At 38.5% G+C, this 27581-nt stretch overlaps 1 protein-coding gene across 2 annotated transcripts in view; it reads right to left on the bottom strand.

Annotated features, from left to right (window-relative positions):
* The window catches only part of USP24 (ubiquitin specific peptidase 24), a 95119-nt gene that overhangs the window by 48821 nt on the left and 18717 nt on the right, over window positions 1-27581 (bottom strand). Inside the window, exons 7-35 of one of the 2 annotated variants that reach the window (XM_063138420.1) lie at window positions 26828-26893; window positions 26346-26411; window positions 25364-25438; window positions 24511-24669; window positions 21504-21618; window positions 19598-19701; window positions 16291-16398; window positions 15494-15589; window positions 15243-15404; window positions 13785-13892; window positions 12793-12942; window positions 12478-12609; window positions 12028-12139; window positions 11359-11435; window positions 9924-10064; window positions 9437-9490; window positions 9046-9161; window positions 7367-7433; window positions 6188-6298; window positions 5827-5925; window positions 5579-5749; window positions 4438-4523; window positions 4203-4296; window positions 3180-3335; window positions 2253-2350; window positions 1163-1258; window positions 824-1052; window positions 459-618; window positions 147-302 (exon numbers count right to left, since the gene is read on the bottom strand). In XM_063138420.1, coding sequence (XP_062994490.1) covers window positions 147-302; window positions 459-618; window positions 824-1052; window positions 1163-1258; window positions 2253-2350; window positions 3180-3335; window positions 4203-4296; window positions 4438-4523; window positions 5579-5749; window positions 5827-5925; window positions 6188-6298; window positions 7367-7433; window positions 9046-9161; window positions 9437-9490; window positions 9924-10064; window positions 11359-11435; window positions 12028-12139; window positions 12478-12609; window positions 12793-12942; window positions 13785-13892; window positions 15243-15404; window positions 15494-15589; window positions 16291-16398; window positions 19598-19701; window positions 21504-21618; window positions 24511-24669; window positions 25364-25438; window positions 26346-26411; window positions 26828-26893 — 3364 coding nt within the window. The remainder of the gene's footprint in view (window positions 1-146; window positions 303-458; window positions 619-823; window positions 1053-1162; window positions 1259-2252; window positions 2351-3179; window positions 3336-4202; window positions 4297-4437; window positions 4524-5578; window positions 5750-5826; window positions 5926-6187; window positions 6299-7366; window positions 7434-9045; window positions 9162-9436; window positions 9491-9923; window positions 10065-11358; window positions 11436-12027; window positions 12140-12477; window positions 12610-12792; window positions 12943-13784; window positions 13893-15242; window positions 15405-15493; window positions 15590-16290; window positions 16399-19597; window positions 19702-21503; window positions 21619-24510; window positions 24670-25363; window positions 25439-26345; window positions 26412-26827; window positions 26894-27581) is intronic. The other variant, XM_063138428.1, reaches the window with a different exon arrangement.

Raw genomic sequence — 27581 nt, 5'->3', positions numbered from 1 at the left:
AGTACAATGGGGGAGTTGAACAGAAACAGAGGAAAAGCAAAAGTGAGAGGAGAGTCGGGATGGTGAAAATGAAGGATTGGGCCCTTTGTGGCGCAACAGGATTTAGTTTATATGGTGTAGAGTTAAGGAGCTTCTCTTGAACCTACCCAGTTGCTGGCTGCGGAGCTGCAGGCACGTCACTAAGAGAGACAAGGCCTCGCCAGCAATCAGGGCATCTTTGGTCGATACAGAATGCTGCCTGACACAGATCCCAGCATGCAGAGCTGTTGGTTCTCCTTCACTCCCTGAGCTGCAATTGCTTCCTGTAATAGGTCAAAAGTTTTTCAAAGCTTAAGATTTAGCTCTCTTAAGTTAGGATTGAATAGCTACAGGGATGATAAAACCTTACATGAGTAGCATATTGCTGGTGTCAATGAATAAGCCTGTGCTGTTTAATTCAGTTAAAACTAGTGGAGTACCTGAGCTGCTAAGCCGGTTACGAATCCCAACAGGAAACAGTGTGTTACTTTCTTTTATTGGCTGGCTGCTCCCCACCAGGTCAAGCCGCCCTGCAGCAGCAGCCCATGAGAGCCGCATGAAACAAGCCACTGTAGACGTGAAGTCATTTGCTTCCATTGTCTGAAAGAAAAGAGGTGGGTTTTTTTTACCCTAAGCATAAGGCAAGAAGGCATTTTGCAGGTAAAATCCCAGGAAGATGGATGGAAATAGTCTATTACCAGGAGATGGCAAGCCAGTGGCTTAAAAAGATAGTGCAATTCTGTATAGGGAATGCATGAGCCAAGCCTTTTAACTGGGTCATTGCTATCACACTGGCCCTACTTACTTGTATTGCAACCCGCGCAGCAGGCATTATCTCCTCTACTCTTATGGAAGACCTGTCTGAAACGGAGAGCTGCCGATAGGATGACTTCTCTGGGGTTCCACAAATTGACATCTGCCTGGTAGTTTGTCGGTTCACATTACGGAATGGGCGTGAAGACAGTGTTTCCACTCCATATTTAACAATATCTTCATCAAGCAACGGAGGCATTGTTTGACCAACAAGCAAAAACCTGAACATAAAAAGAACTGCATGTCACAGATGACTGCATACCCTTGAGGCTGGAGATTTTGAGTAGATTTTGTGCCAAATCACTCTCCCTTGAGAAAGTCAATCACATACCTTGCCAGCTGTAGACAGATTGAATACACTCCCTGTCTTGTTTCATAGTCCACTTCTGACGGAATGGAGTCTCTCTGCATAACATTCACCACCAAACTGGAAAATACATTTTTAAAAAAACAGATATATATTTTAAAACATGTAAAAGTCTGTCAAACAGATTTTGTCCTTCCACATGATGTTTCAGTGCAAGTAAAACCAGCACCCTATATTGAAGATTGCTGTCTTTGTGTAGGAAGTCAGAAAGTAGCAGCAGTCTGAGAAGACTAAGATTCACATGCTACTACTATGATATACTTAACCTCATCTCACTGCCCAAAACTGTCTAGTCCCATTGAAAGGGAAGTATACATTCAGGAGTCAACAGCACAGTACCATCTTAGGCTTTTTTCCCATTTAGGAGGGCTACAGTTTTAGTGGCAATCTCCTGGTTTATGGTGAGTTGCCAATAAAAACGTATCATGGCTGTGACATGTCAATACTTGCCGCTCTTAAACTTGGCTGTCTGATGTGGGTGGGAGTAGATGTGACAAAAGTTACTTCCTGACCTTCCTGTGGTTTCAGAAACCAGGCCACATGTGAATTGCTGGGGTGCACATTTCTGAAGTGATCTGGATTGCTATTTCGCATCACAACAATTTTATTGTGCAAAATTATTTTGGAACATTAGTCACAGTTCTGAGAAAGAAAGCAGCACCTTTTTCTTTTTTTAAAAAAAGATGTTTCCTGAAAAACACTTGAGTAGAAATACAGGAGAAAAAGAAGTATCACTGACTGCAGTGTTAAAAAGGTGGCAGCCAGAATACCTAGAGTGCATTGCAGTTGTGACACATTTTTACCTAGGATGCATGAAGAAGACATGCATATAAGATGTTAACAACTGAGAAGATGAGAACTGAAAATTATTTAGTGTGATAAAGCTATTTATGTTGTCCCCACAATATCTGAAGGAGCTGTTCAAATATTACTACTGAGAGCATAATTCAATTATTTAATTTTCACTTAGTTGTGAATGCTCAAATATTTATTTTTCACATTGCTGGAGGATTAGAGAATTGACTAGCTGAAAAGAAATGTTTAAAAAACTAACCTCAGTCCACCTGCTCTGAGGAAATTTTCACAAAAAGATTTGGCACAATTTCTTGCCATTTCATCATCTGCTGTAGGCATTAACTTGGAACTCAGGACCTGAAAAATATCCACAGACTTCAGAGAAGTGGCAGAATGTCAATGAAGCAATCAGCTAAGCCTCTCTTACCCAAGAGCAAAGCCTGATTTCTGGCTCAGCTGTGCAACAGTTTATACTGTGCTGTAACAACACTGCCATTCAGAAGTAACTCACTGTACAATGGCATTTTCCCCTTTATCAGTTGAATTCAGTGGGTCCTTTCAATGCAGTCAGTTAATACCTTTATCAACATCTATCACACCATTTGAAGTAATACAAGTTGCACCCTGAAGACTAACAAAGTTTTCATAAAGTGTATTTCAAGGCTTGTACCAATTGCCTGCATTTCAAGAGAGTGGTTATGGGAGTTTGTAATACCAGTAAACATTAAAAGAGTGAAAGACAGAGATTGCAAGGTGAGAAGGAGTGCCACGTGGGACCTGAGTAGTTGATAAACTGATGTCCGGGTGACTTGCAGAGAGCAGAGAGTTACTACTATGGGGATAATACAAAAATCACCTGTTGAGAACCCTGGAATATAATAATACAATAAACTACACTTTTACATCACAAATTCATTAGAATTGTTGCAGGCCCACCAAAAGCTGACTTTTTGATGCCATGATAGTCATAGCAAGCACTGAGTTAATGTATTTTGCTATACTAGAAAGAGGCCTTGCCCCGAGTGACTATTCAGCTCAATTCTGGCTACACTGGTAGTAGCTCTCTAGGGTTTCAGACAGAAATCTTTTCCAGGCTTACCTGGAGACTGAACTTGAGACCTTCTGCAGGTAAAGCATGTGCTCTACCATTGAGTGAAGACCCACCCACCCCCAAATGTACTCATACCTCAAGATTGTAAAGTACTCGAAATGTAGACATCCCTGGAGCAAAAGACCTGAAAAGACTTTCAAGTATTGAAGTAGCACTAGGCTGGTGTTGATGCTTTGTAGAAAGTGATGGGGATTTTGAAGACTGAGAATTTGATTCAGATAGTAATGTTTTCTGAGAAAAGAGTAAGCACAGAAAAATATTAGTAGGTTGCTCTGAGTATATAATCATCATATCTAGCCCTCAAGAGTCCTACACTTCCTAAATCAAGAAATTCTCAACTTTCCTCCATACCCTATACAATAACAAACTTTCAAAAACAGTCCATTTTTTTTTGAAGAACTGGTGACACAACTGCTCTTATTCAGAGCCAAAACAATATATAATAACATATCTCCCTCTAATTAGTATTCTTTTGTAATATCTACCTCATTTTTAGAAGTAAATTCTGACCATCTAAATGTCCTCTCTTCCTCAGATAATTTTTTATGAAATTTGTTAGCTTCCACGGAATGAGTTTAGGACCCAATGCCTGTTTGCTACTATCCAACATAGGCAGCTGGGCTAGCAATGTTAAGTTGAGGGTTAAATGAGCCTGTGGCTTAAATGGAAATACATTAAAGGTAATAGATTCTGCCGCATCTTTAGGGTTGAGGCATGCAAGCTAATACATGGTTGTGCTAACACTGCAATATTTTTCTGTCCTAGTGATGGTAAGCACATTAGCCGTGCTGGGTGAATCCCTGGAAGGAAGGCATGTGCGTCAAGCAAAGGAAATACTCATTTTCCAAAATCAACATGCCATTTTACCCGTAATTAACTTAGTCAGTGATTGTTCAAATTTTATTCCATGACAGCTAGTGATTCTGTAGCTTTTTGTACTGCTTACAAGCCAGATTCGTTGGCACTAATTCAAAGCCAGCAAAGTTGCTTAATGTCCTACTTAAGTCTCATACTATTTATTCCAATCCCAATGGCAAGGCATGAGTAAAACTAGACAACTGTGATTTTTATATTTGTAGTTAGCAGAAAAGTAGATACCTTCCGTCCAAGAGAATCTAGCTGATCAAGAGCTTCCTGAATAGCTGGGTCAGTAGGAATCAACAAAAGAAGCCTCCGTACTCTCAAAGTAATCCTGACGAGTATAAAAAACAAATAATACACTCAATTTCTGCTGGAGTGGAGTCTGTGTCCACTTGTAAATGTTTTATAAGCTTACAGCCGTTTAAACTCTGCAGCCACAGCATTTCTATCGTGTGTCAACAATGCTACTTACCTTGGCTCCTCTAAATTAGCAAGCTGGTAAAGCATGTCAAACACATTACACACGAGGGCCATTACCACTCCAGGGAGGGATTTTTCCTGAGGATTAAGAACACACAATTAGTTCCCCCACCTCTTTAAAGCAATTTGATAAGGTTCTCATTTTTTTTTTAAAAAAAGAAAAAAGCAAGCAACACGATTTTTAAACCTGGCCTGAGGATGTCAACTACTTGTCAACAAGACAGCACTTTAACATTGACTCCTATGTATCTCCTAAGCAGAGTTCATATGAAATTCTGCCAATGAAATCAGAGCTTCACTGGCAATACTCTGTTTTTTTATACATCTTGGAGGAAGTCTACCGAGTCAACAAAATACATCTCAGAATTCTGAATTGTGTCATTGATTATGACTAGTCATACACATCAGTGGTCCAGAGACCAAATATTTGTCCTAAACAGCTTTGGGAGATGGAAACACTTTCTACTTTTTTGCATTTCTGATTAGAGTTTGAACAATTTCAAGAAAAACAGATGCATTTGTTTCTCAAATGCCCACTTGAGTCCTGGCTTAAGCAAATAAATAAAGATAATCAGTACAGTAAAGTGCTAACCTTTCCTATTAACTTTACTTACGATCTCAATTAGACTGGGATGGTGGTAGTTAGTTAAAAACAACAACAAGGTTTCAAATATTATCCATACCAGTATTTTTCCTCATCCTTTTCCTGTCTGATTTGTAAACTTCTTGAGAAGCCTACAATCAAGGAACAAGTTTCTAACATCTCCAAATGGAGAGGTAATTCTTGCATTTACCCTTTGATGGATTTGCATCTATTTCTTTGTAAAGGAAGCAGATATGTCATCTATTAAGGCTTTAGCAGATTTTGCATTTCGATAAACAAAGAATATACAGAATAACCTGTATAGTAAATAAACCACATCGTTCGTGTCTCAGAAGATTCTAATTCAGCTGAATTCATTTTGTGACGTTTTTGAGTATTGATTAATGGCAAATGCAAGGGTAAGCATAAACCAAAGAAACAGAAAGCACTTTTAAATGATAAAAGAAACTAACCCTGTTTGACAGCAACATGACAACTTAATAAATGACAAATGTGAAAAATCCACATTGCATCCCTTCACATGCTCTACCTGTTCCATTGCGTATGATGAACTGAAGACACTACTGCTGTTGCTGGAGCTGGTGGAGGAATCAGCAGAGCTTGCTGATGGGGTTCCACTTCCTGATGTCTTTACAGTAAGTGCTTGTTCATCAGAGAAGCCTAGCTGGTGAAGAAGCTTTTGATCTTTATTCACTGTTAACTGAAATGTAAAAGATTTTTTCTTAGCGTTAGCAGACTATACAAATTTGGAATCAAGTTACAATGGTCCTAACATACCAAACTTTCATTTGCAAATATCTGTATGTTGTCCACAGGAGCATTCAACAGTTTTGCTATCTTCCATCTGACACTTCCTATGGTTTCATTGCTATGAGCCTGTAAAAATAAAGGCAAGTTAGTTTGGTTCATTCATGCTCTCAATTGTAGGAATTAACATTGTCTAGAAACCAGTAGCCCTTGTAACACATAAGGGGGAAGTACATACAACTGTGCCCTGTGCCATCTCCCAAGTTCCATTTGTTCAGCATACAATAATCCTACTACGTAATTTACTCCACTCTCAATTCCCTCTTTATCAGACATTTTCACATACCTAGGAGTACTTCCAAAGTCATGCAGTAAAATTATGTAAGCATACCTCTACTGTAAAGGTATCTTTGGTAGACTCATACGTAATATTAAGGGTTAAAAGATGTCCATGAAAGGAGGCACCATGAGGTAGAATAGTACGAGGAACAGAGTAAAGGTCCTACAGAAAGAAAGTAAAAGTGATCTTTAAAGTACATCATTAAAAAATTATTAAGAACTTAAAGCGGCCTAAGATGTAGAATTAAAAATCTTCCTTGTATTTTAACTATCACAAGGAATCATTATTTATATAGCACATGCAATTCAACTCTGTTTAGCCTTCAAAACCACCCTGAGATACACAGACTTGAATCCATTTTTGAACCTAGGAAGATGAGGATGCAGCAGTGGTTTTCACTGATTCCTTCCCTGTAGCACCTTGAAAAGATGCTCTTTCAAGCCATCTAAATTAGTTGCCGTCACTACATCTTGTGGCAGTGATTACATAATTTCACTACACTGTGTATTAAATAGTATTTCCTTTTGTCTGTTATAATTCTCCCACTATTCAACTTTATTGGATCACCCCTGGTTGTAGTATTATGAGATCCACTATGTCCACATCATGCACGATTTCAGGCACTTCTACCATGTTCCCCCCTTTACTTGCTTTTTTCCTAAGCTAAAAGACCCCATTTAACCCTTCCTCATAGGGAAATTGCTCCAGCACCTTGACTGTTTTGATTGCCCCTTTCTGCACTTTTTCCAGCTCCACGCTATCCTTTTTGAGGTGTAGTGACCAGAATCGTACACACAATTCCATGTGTGGTTGCATCACAGATTTATATAAAGGTAATGACGTTGGTCTTAAGGGACTTTGGGAGACTGAAACTCCTGGAGCTGCTCACTTCAAGGCTGGAACCACACCTATATCCCAGCCAGGCTGCTATGGTTATTCTGTGTCAATCATCTTAAGCCATCCTACTTCCTTGGTAGATACAGATAGAGAATGTATGTTTTTATGCTGGTTCTTGTCATTCTTGCTCATGTTTTTCACTGCAGGCAAGTTTTCCTTTATAGGCAAGGGCGGGGGCTAAGAGGTGCTGGCTTGACTTAGGCTATATAATGTATCTACAGTATGTGTGGAACCTGAACCCGTCTCCCAGATACAAACCCAGCATTCTATTAACTGGACCACTCACTAGCTCAAACTAAAGAAGCAGGGCTTCCAACACAATTTTTTTTTTACCTCTATAGTGATGACGTAGCGTTCTGCCAATAGTAGCAGTCTCTCAATTATTACAAGTTTCGTCGACCTGGAGATTGCAGTCAAAATAAGTAGCAGAGATTTGGATGAGGTCTCAGTTCAGTTCCTAGAGAACACCAACAAAAGCCACCAACACTACCCGTGTGGGCCTCATCTGGTACAGGCCTAAACAAACTCCTTGCCATTAAAGAGTATGCAGACCTTGGAGTTCAGTTCCAAGGTGAAATACCCAAGGAGTTGGCTTTGGCTACTTACATACTATAGTGGGTTAGAACTACACATTAAGGGAAATGTGGTTGCTACTGAAAACAGCAGTCCCATGTCATCTCCTCTTTCCCCTAGTAACAGACCATGAAAAAAGAGAGAGAGGGGATGCATGATGAGAATTTACATTCCATACTGCTCCACTTTAGCTAATGAAGTAAGGGACAGGTGGAGAAACGCTTGAGTTTGATTATGCTGTGCATTCTAAGTGACTAGACGCTAGCAGTGAAGAGATGGGATTGGGGTGGAAGAGGAAGTGATGCAAAATCTCCATTTTCAGCAGAAGACTCATATCTCCCTTAACATGTACTTTAACCCTAATTTTGCCCAGCAAGAGAAATGGAGCAGAATAAACAGTAACCTTATTCCAGATTTTCATAGGTTTTTGATATGTGAGGCACACTTTATTCCAAAATGAAAAGCTATATGAAGTGCATCATCAATGTTAATGCAGAAAAATAGGTATCAAATACCAAGAGTTATATTACAGGGGGTGGGGGAGTGGGTTTGAGGGTTAGGGTTGAGAAGAAGCCAGCATTGCAAGTTACTACAGTTCTTTAGGCTAACCGGTTTGCCCTCCTCTTCAGGGTTAATAAGAGAGGGGAGAGGGGATGGTCCATTTGGAAAATCTGGGAAGTTGCATTGGCTTCTGCAGATGGCTGCATGTCGTGCCATTTCAATTTTTAATTTGATACTTATATTCTGCTCTTCTATTACATTAAACAAAGGCAGCTTATGAATATAAAGAACAAAAGAAGCAAATACTAAGGAACAAAACAATAAACAGCAGTAAAAACAACATTACAGGCAAGGAACATTTAGATTTAAGATTTCTTACAGCAGTGCTGCTGTTTAACAGGTACAGCCCAGCTGCATACTTCTACCACTTGCATGATGCTTGGTATATCTTTTGTGAACAACTATTATTATCAGCTTTTATCTATTTAATCAGCTGTCTAAAGCAAGCATATATAACTGGATGTGCACAAATTATTTGTAAAAGGTTACACAGTTACCACACTTGTTAAAGACAGGAGCGGTTTGAGTACTGCTTGTCTGGAAATGGAATAAGTGTCACTTGGTTTTCCAAAACAATTCTTTTCTCATTTCAGGATGCCATGAGTTGAGCAAACCTCAAAAATGGTGCTTACTCAAACCCATCTTCTTGCAACCAGATTTGCATCACTATTCTGGCAACTCCCTTCTGCAGTGAATCCCACTGAGAAGTACATATAAAAATAAAATCATTCATTTGTGCAGAAGAAGGGGTTGCTTAAACCTATGCTTTGGTACAGTCAGGGAAAATCTGGAGATGGAATGTGCAAGTTCTTTGGACATTCCCAATGCTCTAGAACAAGCCAATGTAAATAACATTCTGTTTTGATCCATAATCTTACCTGTATGGAGATTGCACTGATGTTGCCACAGTAGGCATTGCAGTTGCTGTTAACATTTTGGTAGCTCTGGTAACAGCATGTGTCAGTGTTGGACCACCAAGTGCTGAACTGGCTGCCTAGAATGAAAAAGACCTCATAGTATTTCAGTAAGCAATTTGTTCAGCACTGAGGACCACAGTGGGAATATGTAAACAAGCTATAAACTGGTGTAACAGTTCCAAGCTACAACAAACGGATATAGTTTTATTTTGAACCCTTCTCTACAAAACTTCAGTTTATTAATGTTCAGAGAAGGAGCTTTTGCACAACACAAGATAGAGCATTTGGAAATTGCTGTACTATTATATAAGGGGGGAAACATAAAAAGAAAACTATATTTATAGACTCTTACTTCTAATCTCGTGTAACAATCAGCAATGAATTTCTTATGGAGCGATACAGAATCCTGAAAAGAATACAAATTAGTAAGTTACATTAAAAACCTTTAGTAGTTCCTGTATACAGAAACTACAGGGCTATCACTACACACAGAGAGATAGTGTACTCCCTCCTGCCCTTCCTGGATGTGCAAAGAGAGGAGATTAAAAACATCTCCTTCTAGTCAGTGGCAAGTGACAGCTTGCTATATTTTGATGAAAATGCAAACCATGGCTTGTCATGAACTAGAAGTAGAAACTTCTAATCTCCTCCTTTTGCATCTGAAGGAAGGGGGAGGTGGGAGTGTGCCAAGGCCTGAGGCTCCCACTGTTTGATCCCAATCTCCCAGAGCCATGGCTTCCAGGATAATCTGAATGCAGCCCATATTTTGTTTACTGGGACAAGTATGAGCATCACCACTTTATACCACCTCCTTTATACCACCAAAGGCAAATTATTACCTTTTTCAATCTAGGATTTAGATTGATGTAACTATAGTTTATTATCAGCTGGATAGCTTCATTAGCTATTTCTTCATCAGGTGACTCCATTGCAATTTTCCAAATAAAATCCATTCCTATTAGTTCCAGTTTTTCTACATGCTACACAAAAAAGAAAGGAGACTTAGGACATGGATTAGATGATTTAATACAGCATGCTATTAAATAGTTCAGATTTTCTAGAGAACTTCCTTGTCTCTGACCAAGTAGACAGCTTGACTTATTGGATGACCCTCCTTTACCAAGGATGAAGAAAATGGACAGATAGCCCCATCTCCTGGGCAGAGACTTCCCCTGAACTTTCCTTTAACTCTTGCCCTATCGTCTGCCTCAGTCCATCATTCCTCACATAGCAGGCTTTCTCCTCACTCCTGTTCCTCATCTGAAGTATGGATAACAGGAGTTTACCAACAGCTCTTGCCTCGCGACCACAAAGAAGCATCAGCACAGCATAAAGTCTTGACCTGATGTACTGACCTAACCCTAGGAGTAGATGCTCTCTTTACTAAAGTTAATCTTGCAGCTCATTTTCATCCATGGCCCTTACAGATGTTCTACCATTATACAAAGTCAGAACCCAAATAAGGGCCCCTCCAGTTATGTTAATTAATTCCAGGGAGATTCATCCCATCCCGTCCTGCCACGTAGAACGAGATAACTAGTTACATATTCAGAAATGACAGGCATCATTTCCAGATAAAGCCTAAAGATGGTTGAGCTCACTGTAATGCATCAACCACATCATGGTTAAGGGCAAAAGCAAGTACCCCAACATACATTTTCACGGGTGTTTTCTTTCCTCCATAGCAGGTTCAGCAGAATTCTCCTGACTATTTATTAGTATAATTCTTTTGCCATGTCGTGTCTTTACTATGCCTTTGGAGGATTTTAGTATTAACATTTAGTATATCTACACAGTTTCTGGGATTAACCAGCCTGGAGACTAAGTTTCCTTTCAGGGACTTAGTCAGCCAACTACTACCAAAACTGATCCCCCCACAACTCTTCCCACCCAGGTGGATCAATTGAGCAATGGTCAAACTGTCTACCCTGACAGGAAGAAGAAGGAATTGCTGCAAAGTCAGCTCTTTGTTTTGGCCAAATCCTTTGAGCATGTGCTTTAACTTAAAATACAAATAGTAAATGAAATGTCAAAATCTGTAACTTAATAGGCCTTGTTTTTGTTCACCAATGTTAGCAGCATAGCTCTGTCAATTATTCACATCAGCATTAGATCGCCTTAATTAGCAGCTGTCCATTTATAGTTTATAGTATTTGTATACATCCTTTTTCCAAAGAGCTTAAATACATAGGTAAGGTCCCATTTTATCCTCAATCTTACAAAGCATCAGTAATGAACCCGGAGAAATGCACAAGGATATAGAAAGCTGCTTACCAATTGGGTTCCTTGCCGTTTCAATCGATGATCACAGAGGTTCACGTTTTCAAAAAAGGTCTTAAACAAACCAAAACCTGTTTTTAAAAATTAACATTTTAAAGGAATTCTGCTAGTTTCATTTAAACAAGCATCAGAAACATAGTTTATAAGAGACAAATGCTTTCAGGCCAATGGGGAACGAGCCTGATTTAATTAGCCTTGAAACCTGTTCACAGTGGGTTGGGGCCAGAGGAATGCACAGGGAAGAGGCTGGTAGGAGGCGACTTCCCTGTTCCCTCCTCCCCTGGCGGCCCCCATGCCCATACCTCTCCCAGCAGTTGGGAGAGACTACTGAATGGGGTGGACAGTGGCATGGAGGAGCTCGGAAGGAAGGGGGAAAGACTGAAAATTGACTGAAGACACCTTCTGCAAGTGGCAGTAGCAAGTATTTGCCCCACTTCAGGGCTTCCCCTTTTCTCCCCATCCCCACGCCTCAGCTCATTCCACTCAACCTGACCTTTGGATGACACGTTTTGGGGAAGCCACCTTCCACCAACCCCCATCCCTGCAAGTTCCTCTGGACCCAACCTAGTTTTCAGTAGTAACATTCATAACTTTTATTCTAAAGTATCTGGCAAACATTCAGAACTACTTCTGAAATCTGGAGCAGCAAACGTACTTACATACCATTCATAGTGATTTCATAGGACTCCAGTTTGAGAATTTTTTCTTTAAAAAGCTGCTGCTGCACATCACTCTCAAGATCATGCTGTCCTTTCGTAAACCATTCAAAACACATCTGTGAACAAAGTGCACACTATGTTTCATGCTCCATGTAAAAATTGCATATCGTTTTATACTACGCTAAATATCTGATTCACTAACAGGGTTCGTATGATCAAAGAAGGAAAATAAACTATGGTGGCTTATTTTTCTTCCTGGATGTGCCCACTTGAGAGCCACCTAATTAGCATAACCAACCTCATGGGGCACAGGTGGTCGTGATGTCCAAAAACAGCAAGGGTGGTTGGCTGGGGTGGTTTCCAAACCACGCTGAAACCCATGACTTGCTTTAGGGTAATTCACAAAAACCCTACATATTAAATGAGCTGCCCACTTGTATTTTCAGAATCTCACCTCCCGATCTAGCTCACAAACATCTTGGCCTGTTACAAGGCATTCCCAGATTTCCCGAGCACGATTCCATCCTAAGTAGAGTGTGGCTTCTTGAAGGAAAAATGCCAGAAATTTGAGGTGTGCCTCTAAGTACTGGAAAGAAAGCAAATGTAATTATTTCAGCTGAAACTTTTTAAAGAGGTGTTTCAAATTTACAACATATTTTATAATTTCCAATCCTTAGGTCACCGGATTTTTCCTCAGTGAAAAAAAGATACTTGTTTCTACTTAAGGCTTTTCCAATTTTCTGGTTTTTAATAGCAAAAATTTGCTTACCTCCCGATATGTGTATCGACCATCCACTAATGTTGATCCAGATAGGCCTCCAGGGCCAGCCACTGACGCAGCCAATCTGTGACATGCTATTAAGCTTCCTGTCACCAATTTCACTATCTCAAAGTTTTTCTTCAAATCCTGAATAATGCTCTTGGCAAAAATATTGGAAAAAAGTATATTAAGCAGAACATTACAATGTATACAATTAGACTTTCAATACTTGAAGGGAATTTTTCCTGTCTACAGTCCATGCGCATATATTCAACAAGGACCTCAAGTTTTCTATCCTCATTCTCCTATTCACTAATTTCCAGGAATCCCACCTAGACATGTGGCATAAAGCACCAAGCATTCAACATTCTAGTTACCTCAGCACAAAATTCTTGCTTTCAGAGCCAAATCTGATCATATTATGAAGCATTACCATTAAAATGACACAAAAATATGAATATGAAGTAAGCATGACTGGATTCAATTCTTCTCGATTTATGGTAACACTGTCACACCTATATAAAGTACTATTTATAGCAAAAACTCTAATGTTAATATATTTTTATTTATTTACAACATAATAACAAGGAAGGCGCATTTAGCCCCCTACCTGATGTCCTTCAGTGGCCAGGCAAAGATGTCTTAATTTAGGACAACCTAATTTTTGAACTTCTATTGTTTAATTGGCCACTGTATGGTGTTTTATTTTATTGTCCATGAATCAATTTATCTGCTATTCTGTTGATATTTTGTTATTATTTTATAACTAGTTTAATGCTTTTATCATTATTGTTAACTGCCTTCAATGATATATACAGAAAGAAAGGATATTAAGTTGAATTTTGTTTTTCCTTTCCTTCCTTTCAGTCCTGAAAAATCTCCCCCCCCCCCCCATGGGAGCTTATAGATATATGACCATTCACTTTTCTGTCCCAACCATTTCCCCCTCCTGTTTATATTCGTCCACAGAAGATGCAATTTTGTCTCAGAAGAGCTCTTACCTTATCTTGCTTTTGGTAGGTTTGCTTAATAAATGAACGTGTGATTTCGTGGAGCTGACGTAAAGCTGGTACCACCCACACAAATTGAGGATTATTATGCTGGGAAGACTAATTTAAAAAGAAGAAGTAATAGATAGGTGAAGTTAGAATGATTGCATGGAGTAACACTCAAAGCTTTATTCCCCATTCCAGATCACTTTTGTAGTTTGTACTATTGCTGTTTTTAATTCCACATAACCACTACCAAATCTATTTTTTCTTGGGCCTCTTCTCTATGTAGTATATAGAGAGATTTTGCTAACAATAATAAAACTAAAGAACAGGCTATGATCACCACAGAATTAAAATTATGAGGTTCAGTCATGGAAAAGTTGGTCAAGTATGTTAACAATATAAGAAGAGGCATGCTGGATCAGACCAAGAGTCCATCTAGTCCAGCATTCTGTTTGCACAATGGCCAACCAGCTGCCCACAGGAAAACCAAAAGCAGGACAAGTGCAAAGTACCCTCCCACCCATATTCCCCAGCAACTGGTGTACATAGGCATGCTGTTCAGTCCCATCATCATTTCTAAAACCATGGTATAGTTGTCAGGAAAATTCATGGGGCTCACACATTCCCTCCTCCTCTTGAGTGCACCAACTTCTTGGTTTCGAATAAAGCATAGCGTAGTGATATCCAAGCCAGCAAAACTATGCTACTCACTAGCCATAGTTTGTCTCCAGATCAGAATCAAACAGGGAATGGAATGTTTGGCTAAAAACTTTAGAGAAGAAAACCGCAGAACTAAAACGTACTGTTTAAAAAAAACAAACAAAAAAAAAACTCAGGCCACCAAAGCAAGAGCACCCCCCGCTACAGTCAGAGTCTTTTGCTTCCCTCCCTTTAATTAAAATTAGGCCTTACTTTTTGTTGTTGTTTTTAATCCCTTTGTTATTAAAGCCTTGGACAGGGGCATTTTGTTAATATGCTTCAGGCAAAGGAGTGTCCAATTTGGGGCAAGCTACAAGGGTGGTATCACGGAAAGTTAGGCAGAGTGTATATAGGTATCATTCATTAACCATGTGTGTATCTGTAAACATTAAACATATATTGGCTAGGACAAGCTCATACTTGACCTGCTATACTTCCTATACAGGGGACCATTTCTAAACTACATTGGCCTGGTTCAGACAACATGCTAAACCATGCTGCTTAACCACAAAATGGTTAAGGGAATGCATGAATTCCCTTAACCATTTTGTGGTTAAGCAGCATGGTTTAGCATGTTGTCTGAACCAGGCCATTATGTTGTTCCAATATTCTTTTTCACCATCTCGCAGTGCCACCTCAAATGAGCAAAAGTCGTCCTTCCTCTCCTACATCTCCAATACAGTTCTGATATATTCAGCAATATATTTATACCACATTTTTACAGATTTGGGAGGTGACCCTCTTTACAACACAAATCAAACCAACCCTCTTAATATCTTCTATGCACTTGATGATGTAGCTTCTTTTTATTGCTTCCTTCACTGCATAAGCATCACTAAGGATTGTCAAATGCTCTTCCAAGGCCTGCTGAATCAAACTACTGGGTAATGTAGGGAGATGAGCCAAGTCCCAGAGAACCTCAAGAACCTACAAGGAAACACACAGAAATAATTAACATCATTTGTTACAGAAGTTGTCATCTGTCTAGTTTTAACAAATGAATTTATTACTCATGCCTTTCCAGTGGTTGTCTCTACACGAGCTTCCCGGCCAATACGTCCTATCAAGCTTAACAGTTTTTGTCTCACTCTATCACTCTCAGACTCCCAGCTCTACAAAAAAATAAAAATAAAATAAAATAACAACACCTGGATAAATACAAAGACATATCAGACAGAACAAAACATCCAAGTTTGCCATCAGTGAATTTAACCAAATACAGATTCAGAGTGCAAAGAAATTGAAAATGGAACACACAGTTAGAACTAATTCCATCAATAGGATTTTTGTCTGATTCTGCAAGCATTCCTTCAGCACACTTGATAGCTGAGTGTATCCAACACAAAATCAGAATTCAAACAAGCAAGGGCTAGTCTAATTTTAACCAGAAAACTCAACTATTCAATACAGGATAAATATTTACAGTGAAATTCAGATGCAATCATCTTATTTAGGACTAAGCAGTTGAACTATCACCATAAACCCTTCATCATTCACCTTAAGGAAAGCTTGTTAGGTAACAGGCAGGCCCTTATAGTGATTACTTAAGCAGGACTTGGTTTGACATATCACCTAAGCTATTCTATGCTATTACCATCTCTAACATTTTCACCAATATCCCACAATTTAATGAATGAAACTGACTCAGTCTTAACATTTGGTGTACTTCTCATATTCTTACTCAAAATTAGTTGTACACAGATTGAGCCAAGCTTTGGCTGACCACAGTATGCACTTCAGGCTCAAGTGAACTTCAAAATATGTATTCCACGTTTCAGCTGTACCTGCAGATTTATGTCAACTGAAACCTCACCTTCTGTATAAGGACAAAGAGATGACTGAGCTGGTCTGAGCTGAACTTCACAGCAGCTGCTGCAATTATACTGTGGATGTTCTCTATCACAGTTGATGGCTGTCCTGACTTTAAAGAGAAGAAGGGAAAGTAAATGAAAGCAATTGTAAGAAAACGGCTATTAAAAAGGCAATCTACATTAAACAGAATGGTTACAATCTTGTGCACTTCAGTAAGTCACACTGAACACATAGAGACTTCTGTTAAACATCCTCAGGATCATATGTAACAAACAGCAATAAAAGTATTCTGATATCAGAGCAGAAAGCAATGAATCAGCACATCAGCAGTCCCAGTTAAAAGATTGAAAAAATATCACACTCATTGATAGACTTTGCAGCTTTACCTTTAAGTTTTGATCAGGACAGAGTGTGTGCATTTTGTGAGAGGTTTTGCATTAAGTGTTAAAGGCAGATTCTATTTCTAAATGTGTCATTACAATGATTCAGATATACTTTTAGTTTCAGGTTTGAATACTCTGGAGACTGAAGGAGCTAGGAGGAATGCTGCGGTTGGTTTCACAATAGCCTACCACTAGATGATCTCTAAAGACAAATGCTCATTTATCTCTAAAAAGGGATAGTTGTTTTGAGAATCTTAGAATGATTTGGAAGGTAGAATTTCAGAAATAAATGCTTAGGCTATGTCAGAAATTAGCAGCTGCACTGACCGTCCTTCTGGAATGCTGAATCAACTTGTCTTAAATCAAGATAATTTATTTATTTATTTATTACATTTCTATACCGCCCAATAGCCGGAGCTCTCTGGGCGGTTCACAAAAATTAAAAACATTCAAAGTATAAAACAACAGTATAAAACCATACTATAAAATACAACATAAAAGCCCAACCGGATAAAAACAGCAGCAATGCAAAATTAAAAATGTAAAACACCAAGTTAAAATTTATTTATAGACTGTTAAAATGCTGAGAGAATAAAAAGGTCTTCACCTGGCGTCTAAAAACATACAATGTAGGTGCCAAGCGAACCTCCTTAGGGAGCTCATTCCTGACGTATAAGATACTGACGTAACACCTATCATATTAGAAGAGCTAGCAGCCATTATAGTAATGTTAATTAGCATAGTATTTGAAACCAGCATGCCAAATTATTATGCAAAAATGCAAGAAATGTTGGAACAAACTTGTGTGAACAGGCAGTGCACAATATTAATTGTTCCCAAGCATGTTATTGTATTGTTAAGATCTAAACAAATGAAGTAATTCTAAAATATTGAGGAAGTATTCTTGGTTAAAAGCACACGGAACGTCAGTCTACTGACAACACCTTGGATCACAGAAGACATCTGTTTAGAATATTAGAAAGGGTGTGCCTAAAACAGTGGACTTCAACCTTTCAAGGTCAAGAACCCCCTTTAACCCTAACCAGCAACAAGGATCCCATCTCCCCCCTCATCAAACTGTGGCAGTGCTGGTACAACTCGGCTTAGTCAGTCACAACTAACCAGTGGCTGGAAAAAGATAAGACTGCAAGGTGTGAAATTTCATAAGGTGTGAAATTTACACACACACAAAGCCTTACTCTTTTTTTTAAACAGAGTATCCCACAGGTTTTCTTGCAGGATGACTGTGCTCAAAACAATAGCTAAAATGCGTCAAGTTATTGCAACCATGCCAGGAATGAACAGCTTTGTCATCATGCCGCAAAATGTTGCATATTTATTGTCTTTATACTGTGCAGATATTCTAAAGAATCCATAAGCTAGCTATGAAGTAAAAAGGAGGGACAGTCCTCATTTCATTCTTGCACACAGGCTTCAGCACAAACTTTCACACAGCAATTTTCATTAAGCGTTTCGATAATCATTAACTGCTATATAGAAAGTATTATCATCTCTGAATGTATTCAGTGCATGGGAGGACTTAGCCACTTCATTTATAAGCACTGAAATAAAGTTGTGAGATGGTGAGGAGAGAACCCACAGGCTTAAACACCTATGTGGAATTAGAATAAAAATGATTTCCTTCCAAACTATTAGCATTAGCAACTCCTCTGAAGATTCATGTACCAAGGAATGAGGCATCAGAGCTCTCAAATCTTGAACCTGTTTATCAAAGGGCAATAGTTAATGTGAGTAAGCCAATAATATAAGAACATGTGAATGGACCGAATAAAATATCCACCCATGCAAAGATGTGTTGTCAAATGAACGTAGCTAAGAGCAGTCATTCAAGACAACATAACCGTTCATGTCTAGATTTCTCTCATCATTTGTAAAAGAAGAATGAGATCCTATCCAAGATTGTTTTTTCTCAGCAACTTGTTCATTATCTTGCTTATACAACATCAGTGTAGATTTTGTATTGCCTGAAAATATCATACACCTTCTTGGAAACTTGCCTGCCTCACATTCTTGGTCAGCAGGACATAAACAAGATCTAATTAGGCTTTGAAAAAATAACAATTCAACGTAAAGACACCTACAGGGTTTAATATCAAGGCAGGTAAGCAGAATACACATCTTATAGCAAATTCTGCTTTCTGTGGCACACTTGTTTGTGTGATGAATGCATATAGGTGGTGTTGGGTCTTTCCTTGAATTCCATGGGAGGCAGACCAGGATTAACATTTTATCAGATTTTATTCATGAGAGAATGAAAAAGAAATAACAAGCTACGTTTCTTGGTGAATGTGATATTATTTATGGTATGAACTTTCGTGTATTGCTTTTACTCTTTTTACACAGAAATGTTCTAATCAGAAGATCCTATCTAGACCTATTCCAAACCTAAGGATCCCATCCACCCTGGCCCCAGGCACACTAAACTAGAGATGTGTCATCAGCAGACAAAAAAGTTGCCCATTTTTTCACGGCTGTCAGGGCCTGAATGCCAGCTGTGGTGGTGGCGGTGGTGGGCTGGAGCCAAAAATGGTTGGGGCCAACTCTTTTCTCTTTCTCTCTGCCCCCCCCCTTCTCTCTCTTCCTCTCTATGTCTTCCTCCTCACCCAGCAGGCTGCTGGAGTAGGCACACATTGCTTTTGTTAATTCATAGGCTGCATGAAATTATGTCAAGGGTTGCAAGTTGCTAACTCCTGCACTAGCTACTTTTAATTGCTACTTACTCAACATTGTGCCTTCCAACAGACTTCCCCACCCTCTTAGCTTAATATTCTACTCCACACGTCCATCCGGCCACATTCTAGAACACCGCTTACTCCAAGATGTATTTCAGTATGCACAGGAGCTATACTTTGAGGCAAACTGTATTTGCCAATTTTTTTGCCATTCTGTATTCATCATTCTCACCTGTATTCGCCAAATTTTTGTCAGCTCATCTAAAGATAACTTGCTGCCCAACAGCTCAATAATTCCCTTTATACGATCACAATATTGTGCTTGGTCTATATTACCTAGTAGAAGAAACAGAAAACACAGTGAGCTTGGTCAGAAGAACTGCCTTGTCAAGTCTTAATATGGCAGTAACAAAACACAAATGCTTTAAAATACCAATAAAGAGACACAGCAACATGAAAAACTCAGTTTCTGAACATCTCTTTCACCATATTCAATACAGATATGTTCTATTTTAATCCTATCTTTGGAAATCATGTTCTAACATTAGTTGTCTTAAAACCTACATAGATTATTATAACTAAGCGTTTCCCATGTTTTCTGAACCCATCTGTTATTGTTAAAATGGATTGCCAGTTTCTGTGTACAACCTACATATGGGAATCTAACTATACTTCTGACATCTTCGTTGTCAATTCTGACTTAGGGGCCCAGCAAAGTTGACAAATGTTCTACAATTTGTGCTTTGTTTTGCCAAAGCACAAGCAACCACCTGGCAACCATCCACTTGGCAAGGGAAGAACAGTGAGTCTCAAGGCATTCTGAATCAATCATTGGGGCTGTTTAGGCCCCTTATTCCCCTCTGTTGATTTCAAAGATGTAGCTTTTCTCTTCTTGACTTTAAATGGAGGAGAAATATTTCTATTCCAATTCCCAGGCAGCTGGTTAGAGTTAAATCTCTCATGTTCAAATCCATCCTGTCCCTTTAAAATCTTTACCTCCTTCTTCAGCTCATGGACAATTAATGTGTTTTAAAAATGTACATTTTAAAAAATGTACATCATGTACATTGTACATTTACATGTACATTTTAAAAATGTATATCATGTACATTGATGGTGCTATATAAATAAATAATAATAATAATAATAAAATGTTTTCTTCCAGATACCTATTATAAACTTTTGCTAAGAGTATCCACCTCAAAACAACATTTCATAAACACAATTGCTTTGGATGCAACACTGAACTATATTTAGCATTACAAGAACTGCCTCAGTGAGCCTTGGACTCATATGGTTCCCCCACATACCATGGCCACAAACAGGGGTTTGGAAGTGTTCACTTCTATTTTAGATTAATGACAACTTGCCATGCCATTGAAACCTAGGCAAACAATGGTTTAGATGAAACAAGACAACTTCAAAATGATAGTTGAGCAAGCTGACTTGTTTTAACTAATGCTTATTCAGTTTAGGGTTCAGACTACGCACTCAACTGTTATGAATCTAAAATGGAAGCTCCGAACCTTCCTCACAGCTGTGCCAAAGGAGGAGAGGGGAAGGGAATGTGCACGAGTCTCCTATGAGAAAAGGCTACAACGTCTGGGACTGTTTAACGTAGAAAAAAATCATGCATGGTGTGGAGAAAGTGGACAGGGAGGCACATTTCTTTCTCTCATAATAGTAGAAGCTGATTGGTGGGAGATTCAGGGCAGACAAAAGTACTTCTTCACACAGGGCATAGCTAAATTATCAAATTAGCTACCACAAGGTGGCCACCAACTTTGGATGACTTTAAAAGGGGATCAGACAAATTCATGAAGGCTAGGGCTTACAATGGCTACTAGTCTTGATGGCTATATGCTACCTCCAGTATCAGAGGTGTTACACCTCTGTATACCAGTTGCTGAGGAACATGAGAGGGAGGATGCTATTACATGCTATTTCCCATCGACAGTTGGTTGGCTACCGTGTGAAGAGAATGCTGGACTAGATGGACTCATGATCTGATCTAGCATGGCTCTTATGTTCTTATAAGACTCATTCTTGCATTATGTCTGACCATAGCCTTACTGCCAATTCTCTGAGTTTAAGACTTTTAGAAACAGAGAACAGAGTTGTTTTATCTGTTTACTTACCTTCTAATGCAATTGATAGGACAGAGTTTTCTACTAGCCAGTTTAATAATCGATCGGTATCTATTGCATTCTTAACTGATTTGGATACAGTGCTGTCTTCAATAAGTTTTGTTACCTGAAAATGAATGGACACTATCAGAAGCTTAAGTAAATAGCCAGTAATGTGGAGTGGAATTTTTTTCACTCCTTTAAAAAAATCAATTTAATAAGTTCATTAGTAACAATGAATGGATACCAATTGCAAATGCAATATTAAGCAGGCTTGGCAGTTTCAAAATTGTAGTTAATTATCAACATAACATACACAGTTCTTTGGGTTGCTAAAATTTATTAGTATCTCAAGAGTTTTCAGTAGCTTTTTTTATAACTTTAATGATGAAAAGGAAGTACATACTATTGCCTTTATATTTTTACAAGTATTCCAATAAAAATGTCTACAGAATGACCTGGTTCACACATAATGACAACCCATCAGTTAAAAACCCATGGGCTAGAGGGGATACACTGTCTACAGTGTGCCCAAACCCTTCACTTTAGTGCACAACCCACAATCAGCTCCTTTGTAGGTTGTACAGCATGATGTGTGAATCTGGATCGCTGGGTTGTTTAGGGGCTAAACAATCCAGTGGTTAACCAATCAATCCAGTGGTTTAGGGGCTAAACAATCCAGTGGTTTGTTGTTGGGTTAACTGCTGGGTTGTTTTAGCTCCTAAACAACCAAGTGATCCAGGTTCGCACATCATGCTGCTCAATCTATAAAACAGCTGATTGCGGGTTGTACTGTAAAGCAGAAGAGCCAGGCACGCTGCTGGCAACACACCCAACATCCTATTGTTTCTTAAACCTATGGGTTGTCATTACATGTGAACAATCCCAATGCAACATTTCAATCATATTAAGTGTGTTCAGAGGACGGCAGCAATGATGACACAGCGACTTGAGGACACGCCCTATGAGGATAGGCTGAAGGAACTTGGGATGTTCAGTCTGGAGAAAAGAAGACTGAGGGGAGACATGTTCAGGTACATAAAAGGTTGCCACAGGAAAGATTGTCAATTTTCCACTGCCACAGAAATTAGGACCTGAAATAATGAGTATGTTACAATTACGTAGATTTCAATTAAATATAAGGAAAAACTTCCTGACGGTAAGATCTGTACAACAGTGGCACAGTCTACCTTCGAAGATTGTGGGTTCTCCATCGCCAGAGCTTTTTAAAAACATGGATAGTTTTCCTACACATTGCAGAAGGTTGGACTAGATGATCCTGGTGATCCCTTCTAGCTCCATAATTCTATGATTCTAATCCTCCCCCTCAAATGGTCAAGTAGTTGTGATGCATTGTGACCAATAAAATTAACAATAAAATTTTAGCTTTACTACATACAAGTAAAATAAACATGTTAAATTAGATCACTCTCATTTTCTGATGCAAACTTTTCTGCTGCAAAGTACCCTATGCAAATTAGCATAATTATTTTCTGATGCAAACTGAAAGTTTTCCAATGCAAATTACCATAATTTGTGCAGGAATTTCTTTTGGAAAACCCATATCACTAATAATAACCAGTAATAAAAGAAGAAATTCAATTACCATTATTATTATTATTATTATTATTATTATTATTTATTTATTTATTTATTTATATAGCACCATCAATGTACATGGTGCTGTACAGAGTAAAACAGTAAATAGCAAGACCCTGCCGCATAGGCTTACATTCTAATAAAATCATAATAAAACAATAAGGAGGGGAAGAGAATGCACCAAACAGGCACAGGGTAGGGTAAACTTTGAAAGCTGAAAACAGTAGGTACTTGAAGGTTTTGGGAATAAGCAAAAATACATCTCATTTTCCATTAGAGGGTGAAAAACGTCTAGAGCAATGACCATCTTTGTAAGTTCTCTAAATGTATATAAAATGTAAACTACATAAATATATAAATATTAATAATTAAATATCACTTGTCACGTTAGTGTACTTCAAATATAATTAAAGTGATGGACAGAATACAAAGTTGCATCCAACACTATGCTAGTGGAAAAAGTACCGCTTTTGGCAATCCATTTCTCCGCTGTGGCACCCCGGTTGTGGAACGAGCTCCCCAGAGAGGTCCGCCTGGCGCCTACACTGTACTGCTTTCGTCGCCAGCTGAAGACCTTTTTATTCACTCAGTATTTTAACACTTAATTTTAACTTAAATTTAAATTTTACTGTTTTAACTCTGTATTTTAATCTTATATCAACTTTGTTGTGTGGTTTTATCCTGGTTGCGCTTTTTATACTGTATTTCGTAATTGTGTTTTAAATTGTTGGGTGTTTTACTGTGGTTTTAATTTTTGTGAACCGCCCAGAGAGCTTCGGCTATTGGGCGGTATAAAAATGTAATAAATAAATAAATAAATAAGTACGAGAGGTGGTGTTGCTGCGGTAGTGCTCGTGCACATGCAACACTTGCAACACTTAGCAAAAGCAACACCTAGCCTAATGAAATCGCACCAAGTTGCACAATAGTTTGCATAAGCTGAATCAAGGAATTGGATCTGACACTTGTGCAGTCATGAAAACAGGATTTCTGGAAGCCGAATGATTGCTTCACTGGATACAATCCACAGACTTGATACTTCCTATGACTTGGTTTACAGACTACAGTGGCAAACTGTAAGTTAATTAACCCACAATTTGCAGGGTTGCGCAATCTGTGAACACCACATTGGTAGGTTGTTAGTGTGAATTCAAACTCAGATACAACCCATAATTAACCCAAAAACAAACCGTGGGTTAATAAACCCATGATTTGCGGTTATGTGTGAACTGCGTTTCTATCTGGTAACTTACTGACCAAAATCTAACTTAAATTACAACTATCCCACTAAATTTAATATGATCTAGAGCTTCTCTTTTAATATTAGAATTTTAACCATAGTGATCAATACCAATGTTTTCATACTGAAAGTGGCAACCTAATACTACTTAATTTGGAAATTTTAGCACAATGAACTTACTTCCTTGAGAGAGTTCATTTTTGCACTGAAGTGTGGTGATTTCAACATACGCAATAGGATATCCAATCGCAGGTCATCCACTACTGTTACTAAGTCAGGTTGGAAACGCATACAAAGTAGCTTGATAGCAGACAAGAGTTCGGGGATACTGACCAGCCTCTGAAAAATAAGAAGTATGAATACCCTGTATATATAACAGTAATGTATTCTAATACGGAAGAAATCACAAAAAAATGGTGCAGCCCTGATCTTTGAAACTAAAAGTGCAATGCTATAAAAATCTACTCAGAAATAAATCAGACTGAGATCAATCCAACTAATTCCAAGGTAAATCCATATAGGATTACACCACAGTAACTTCCCACTGAAAATAGCACAGAACTGGGGTAAAGTTTCATTATCTTCTGCAGCAAGTACCCAGCACTTTCAAAAATTGTGTAATTTTATTGTCAGTGTCAGTAAAATAAATGCTAATGAAAATTCTGACATACATAATGAGAAATAAGAATTCATGAGAAATAAAGACATCTCATTTTTAATATCAGACTAGCAAACAAGTTTTTTAAAAAGCTATAGCCATAAAAAACATGAAGAATAGAGATTCATGAATACAGAACGAATTTGTCAAAAAATGAAACAATGTACCAAACACACTGTAAATTATTGTCAATAATGGCAAAGTCTCCTTAACCTTAAACATTTGCTGAGTTTCAGCACTAGCATTTCACCAGGCATTAGTTAAGTACATACACTACTAGTATGGGATCAACAGAATTAGACAAAGAAATATCAGTGGTACACTTTTACAACAGTACTGCAAATTTTTGGTAGTATTTAGGAAATTAAATCCTACCTTGTCTTTCAGGTCCTTCTCCTCAACATTCTGCACATATTTAATCATATTATGAATAACGGGATCCAGCATGGGCTATAAGAAAAACAAAAAATAGTCATTCCTTATGTTAAAAAGAACATTTATTTTCCAGTACAATGGATTTCCCATACAATGAATTGCTTTCATCCTTGCATCCTTTCTGAAGGTCAGTGAACTTTCCTGAGTGAGATTCAATATGGCATGAAGATAGCAAAAATGGGCAACCCATCCCCCGTGAGTAAAAGTACTTTCAACTCACACATGCGACTGTTGGGATCTAAGTCCTATGCTAGTACTCTATTACTTAATACAAACAATGTACAATCAAAATTGTTCAAGACAATTTGTTGTGAGGGTATCTGGAGCAAAAAACAACTTAAAGTACATTTGCTTGAGAGGAAAGATGCTAATGCAATCAAACGTCCCCTGCCCCAGCTGGAACTCTAAAAAGCATCTCCAGAGGACAGGAAAGGCTTGGCGGGGTGGGTGGGGGAATCACCAAAAATTAGATAGAGAAAGCAAGGTTCTTCTACCGAAATTTGGCCAAATCCCCTCCTCTCACTAAAGCCCCTGTCAACACAGCCCACACTGTTCAGAGATGTTTTTAGGGGTTGGGGGGTTGCAAATGAAGGGAAGTTAGGCAAGCAGTTACTATCCAATGTAAACCGATCTATGTCATAATGGTGTCCATCAAATAGCCTAAGTTATCCCCAAGCAAACCGAGTGATTGTAAGCCTATGCGGCAGGGTCTTGCTATTTACTGTTTTACTCTGTACAGCACCATGTACACTGATGGTGCTATATAAATAAATAATAATAATAAACACAACGGTTTTTAATACGAACATAACTGGTTTTACACAAATCGCTATTTACAGTAAATCATTTTTTCAAAAGTCAAACCAAACGATTACATGTATCTGTCCTAAAATAATTTATAGGAAAGAGAGAAGTCCATTACCTGTACTACTGAGCAGTTGAGATACTCTGCACAAACCCCCAAAGGCTGAACCAATGAAGAGACTGCCTAGTAGAAAGAGGAGGTATTTAAGAACATAACACAGGACAGATCTGAGGCAACCACCACATAAAAAAAGAGCCCAAATTGGACTCTGGCATGTGACAAACATGCTAGACGCGAATGGCATCTGCTAAAAGGAACGAATGAATTGACAAACAAGCAAGACCGATATAATCTTGTTTGACCACTGAAGCAGCAGATACGCTCACAGGCAATACAACTGAACAGGGTTTTTCACTCTGTCAAGTTGAGAGTTGCACTTATAGTTAAAACAATGCAGTGTTTAGAAATGCTACATGTTTCAAATCAACATATGTCAACATACATGTGTTACTTCAGTTCCACAATAGACATCTCAGAAGTACTCAACTGCAGCAGGCTACTGTCAAAGCTTAACAAAACAGAGAATCACTTTAACTTACCCCAAGTTCAATATCTTCTGAATGAAGTTTGGACTGAATTGCAGAAAACCCACCTAATTCTGCAAACTAAGCCAAGACAAAATTGTCAGAATGTTGAAAAGCTTTAGATATACAGGCATATAGCGGTGTAAAGCATTATTTTAACCATAAACTATATAAATTAAAACCGTCTGACATGCTTCAGAAAGGGGCATGAATAAATTAGTACTTCCTTCATGTTCTACATCAGTGGAAAAATAGGTCTAAGGGTTTTAGTATTTCAGAGATCAAGGGGAACTTTAAAACAACCCATGTAACATAAGAAAAGGCCAAACACTACTAGTGCTGCTTCAGCACATGAGTTTCTTCATGAAAGCCTCATTACCCCATCCGCGAAATTATGCCTTTCACTGAGAAACCTCAGACACATGCCAAAGAACATTTTATAACATTTTTTTCATATATGCACATGAACACACACAAATATACTTTTATTGTATGCCGAGCACAAATTTGGTGGACTCGGCACAGAACTCTAGACGCTTTCCCAAATATAGTGACAAAGCTTATTTTGCTGCCCAAATCATTCACTTCTCCTATTGCTCAAATGATGCCTCCCTTCAAATCTTTTTCTTTGCTTCTCTTTTGTATCCAGCACAAATAATCCACTGGCCCATTCTGGTTATATGCCTACATGCAATTGCCATTCTTGCAACTCTACCATCTTGTAGTGCCTGACAATATTTTGCTTTCTGTTACAACTCCATTTATTTTG

The sequence above is a fragment of the Elgaria multicarinata genome, chromosome 1, assembly GCF_023053635.1.
Source record: "Elgaria multicarinata webbii isolate HBS135686 ecotype San Diego chromosome 1, rElgMul1.1.pri, whole genome shotgun sequence".
Classification (NCBI taxonomy): Eukaryota; Metazoa; Chordata; class Lepidosauria; order Squamata; family Anguidae; genus Elgaria; species Elgaria multicarinata.
Note: the sequence above shows the minus strand (reverse complement) of the source record. Positions and strands in the feature narration are given on the sequence as shown.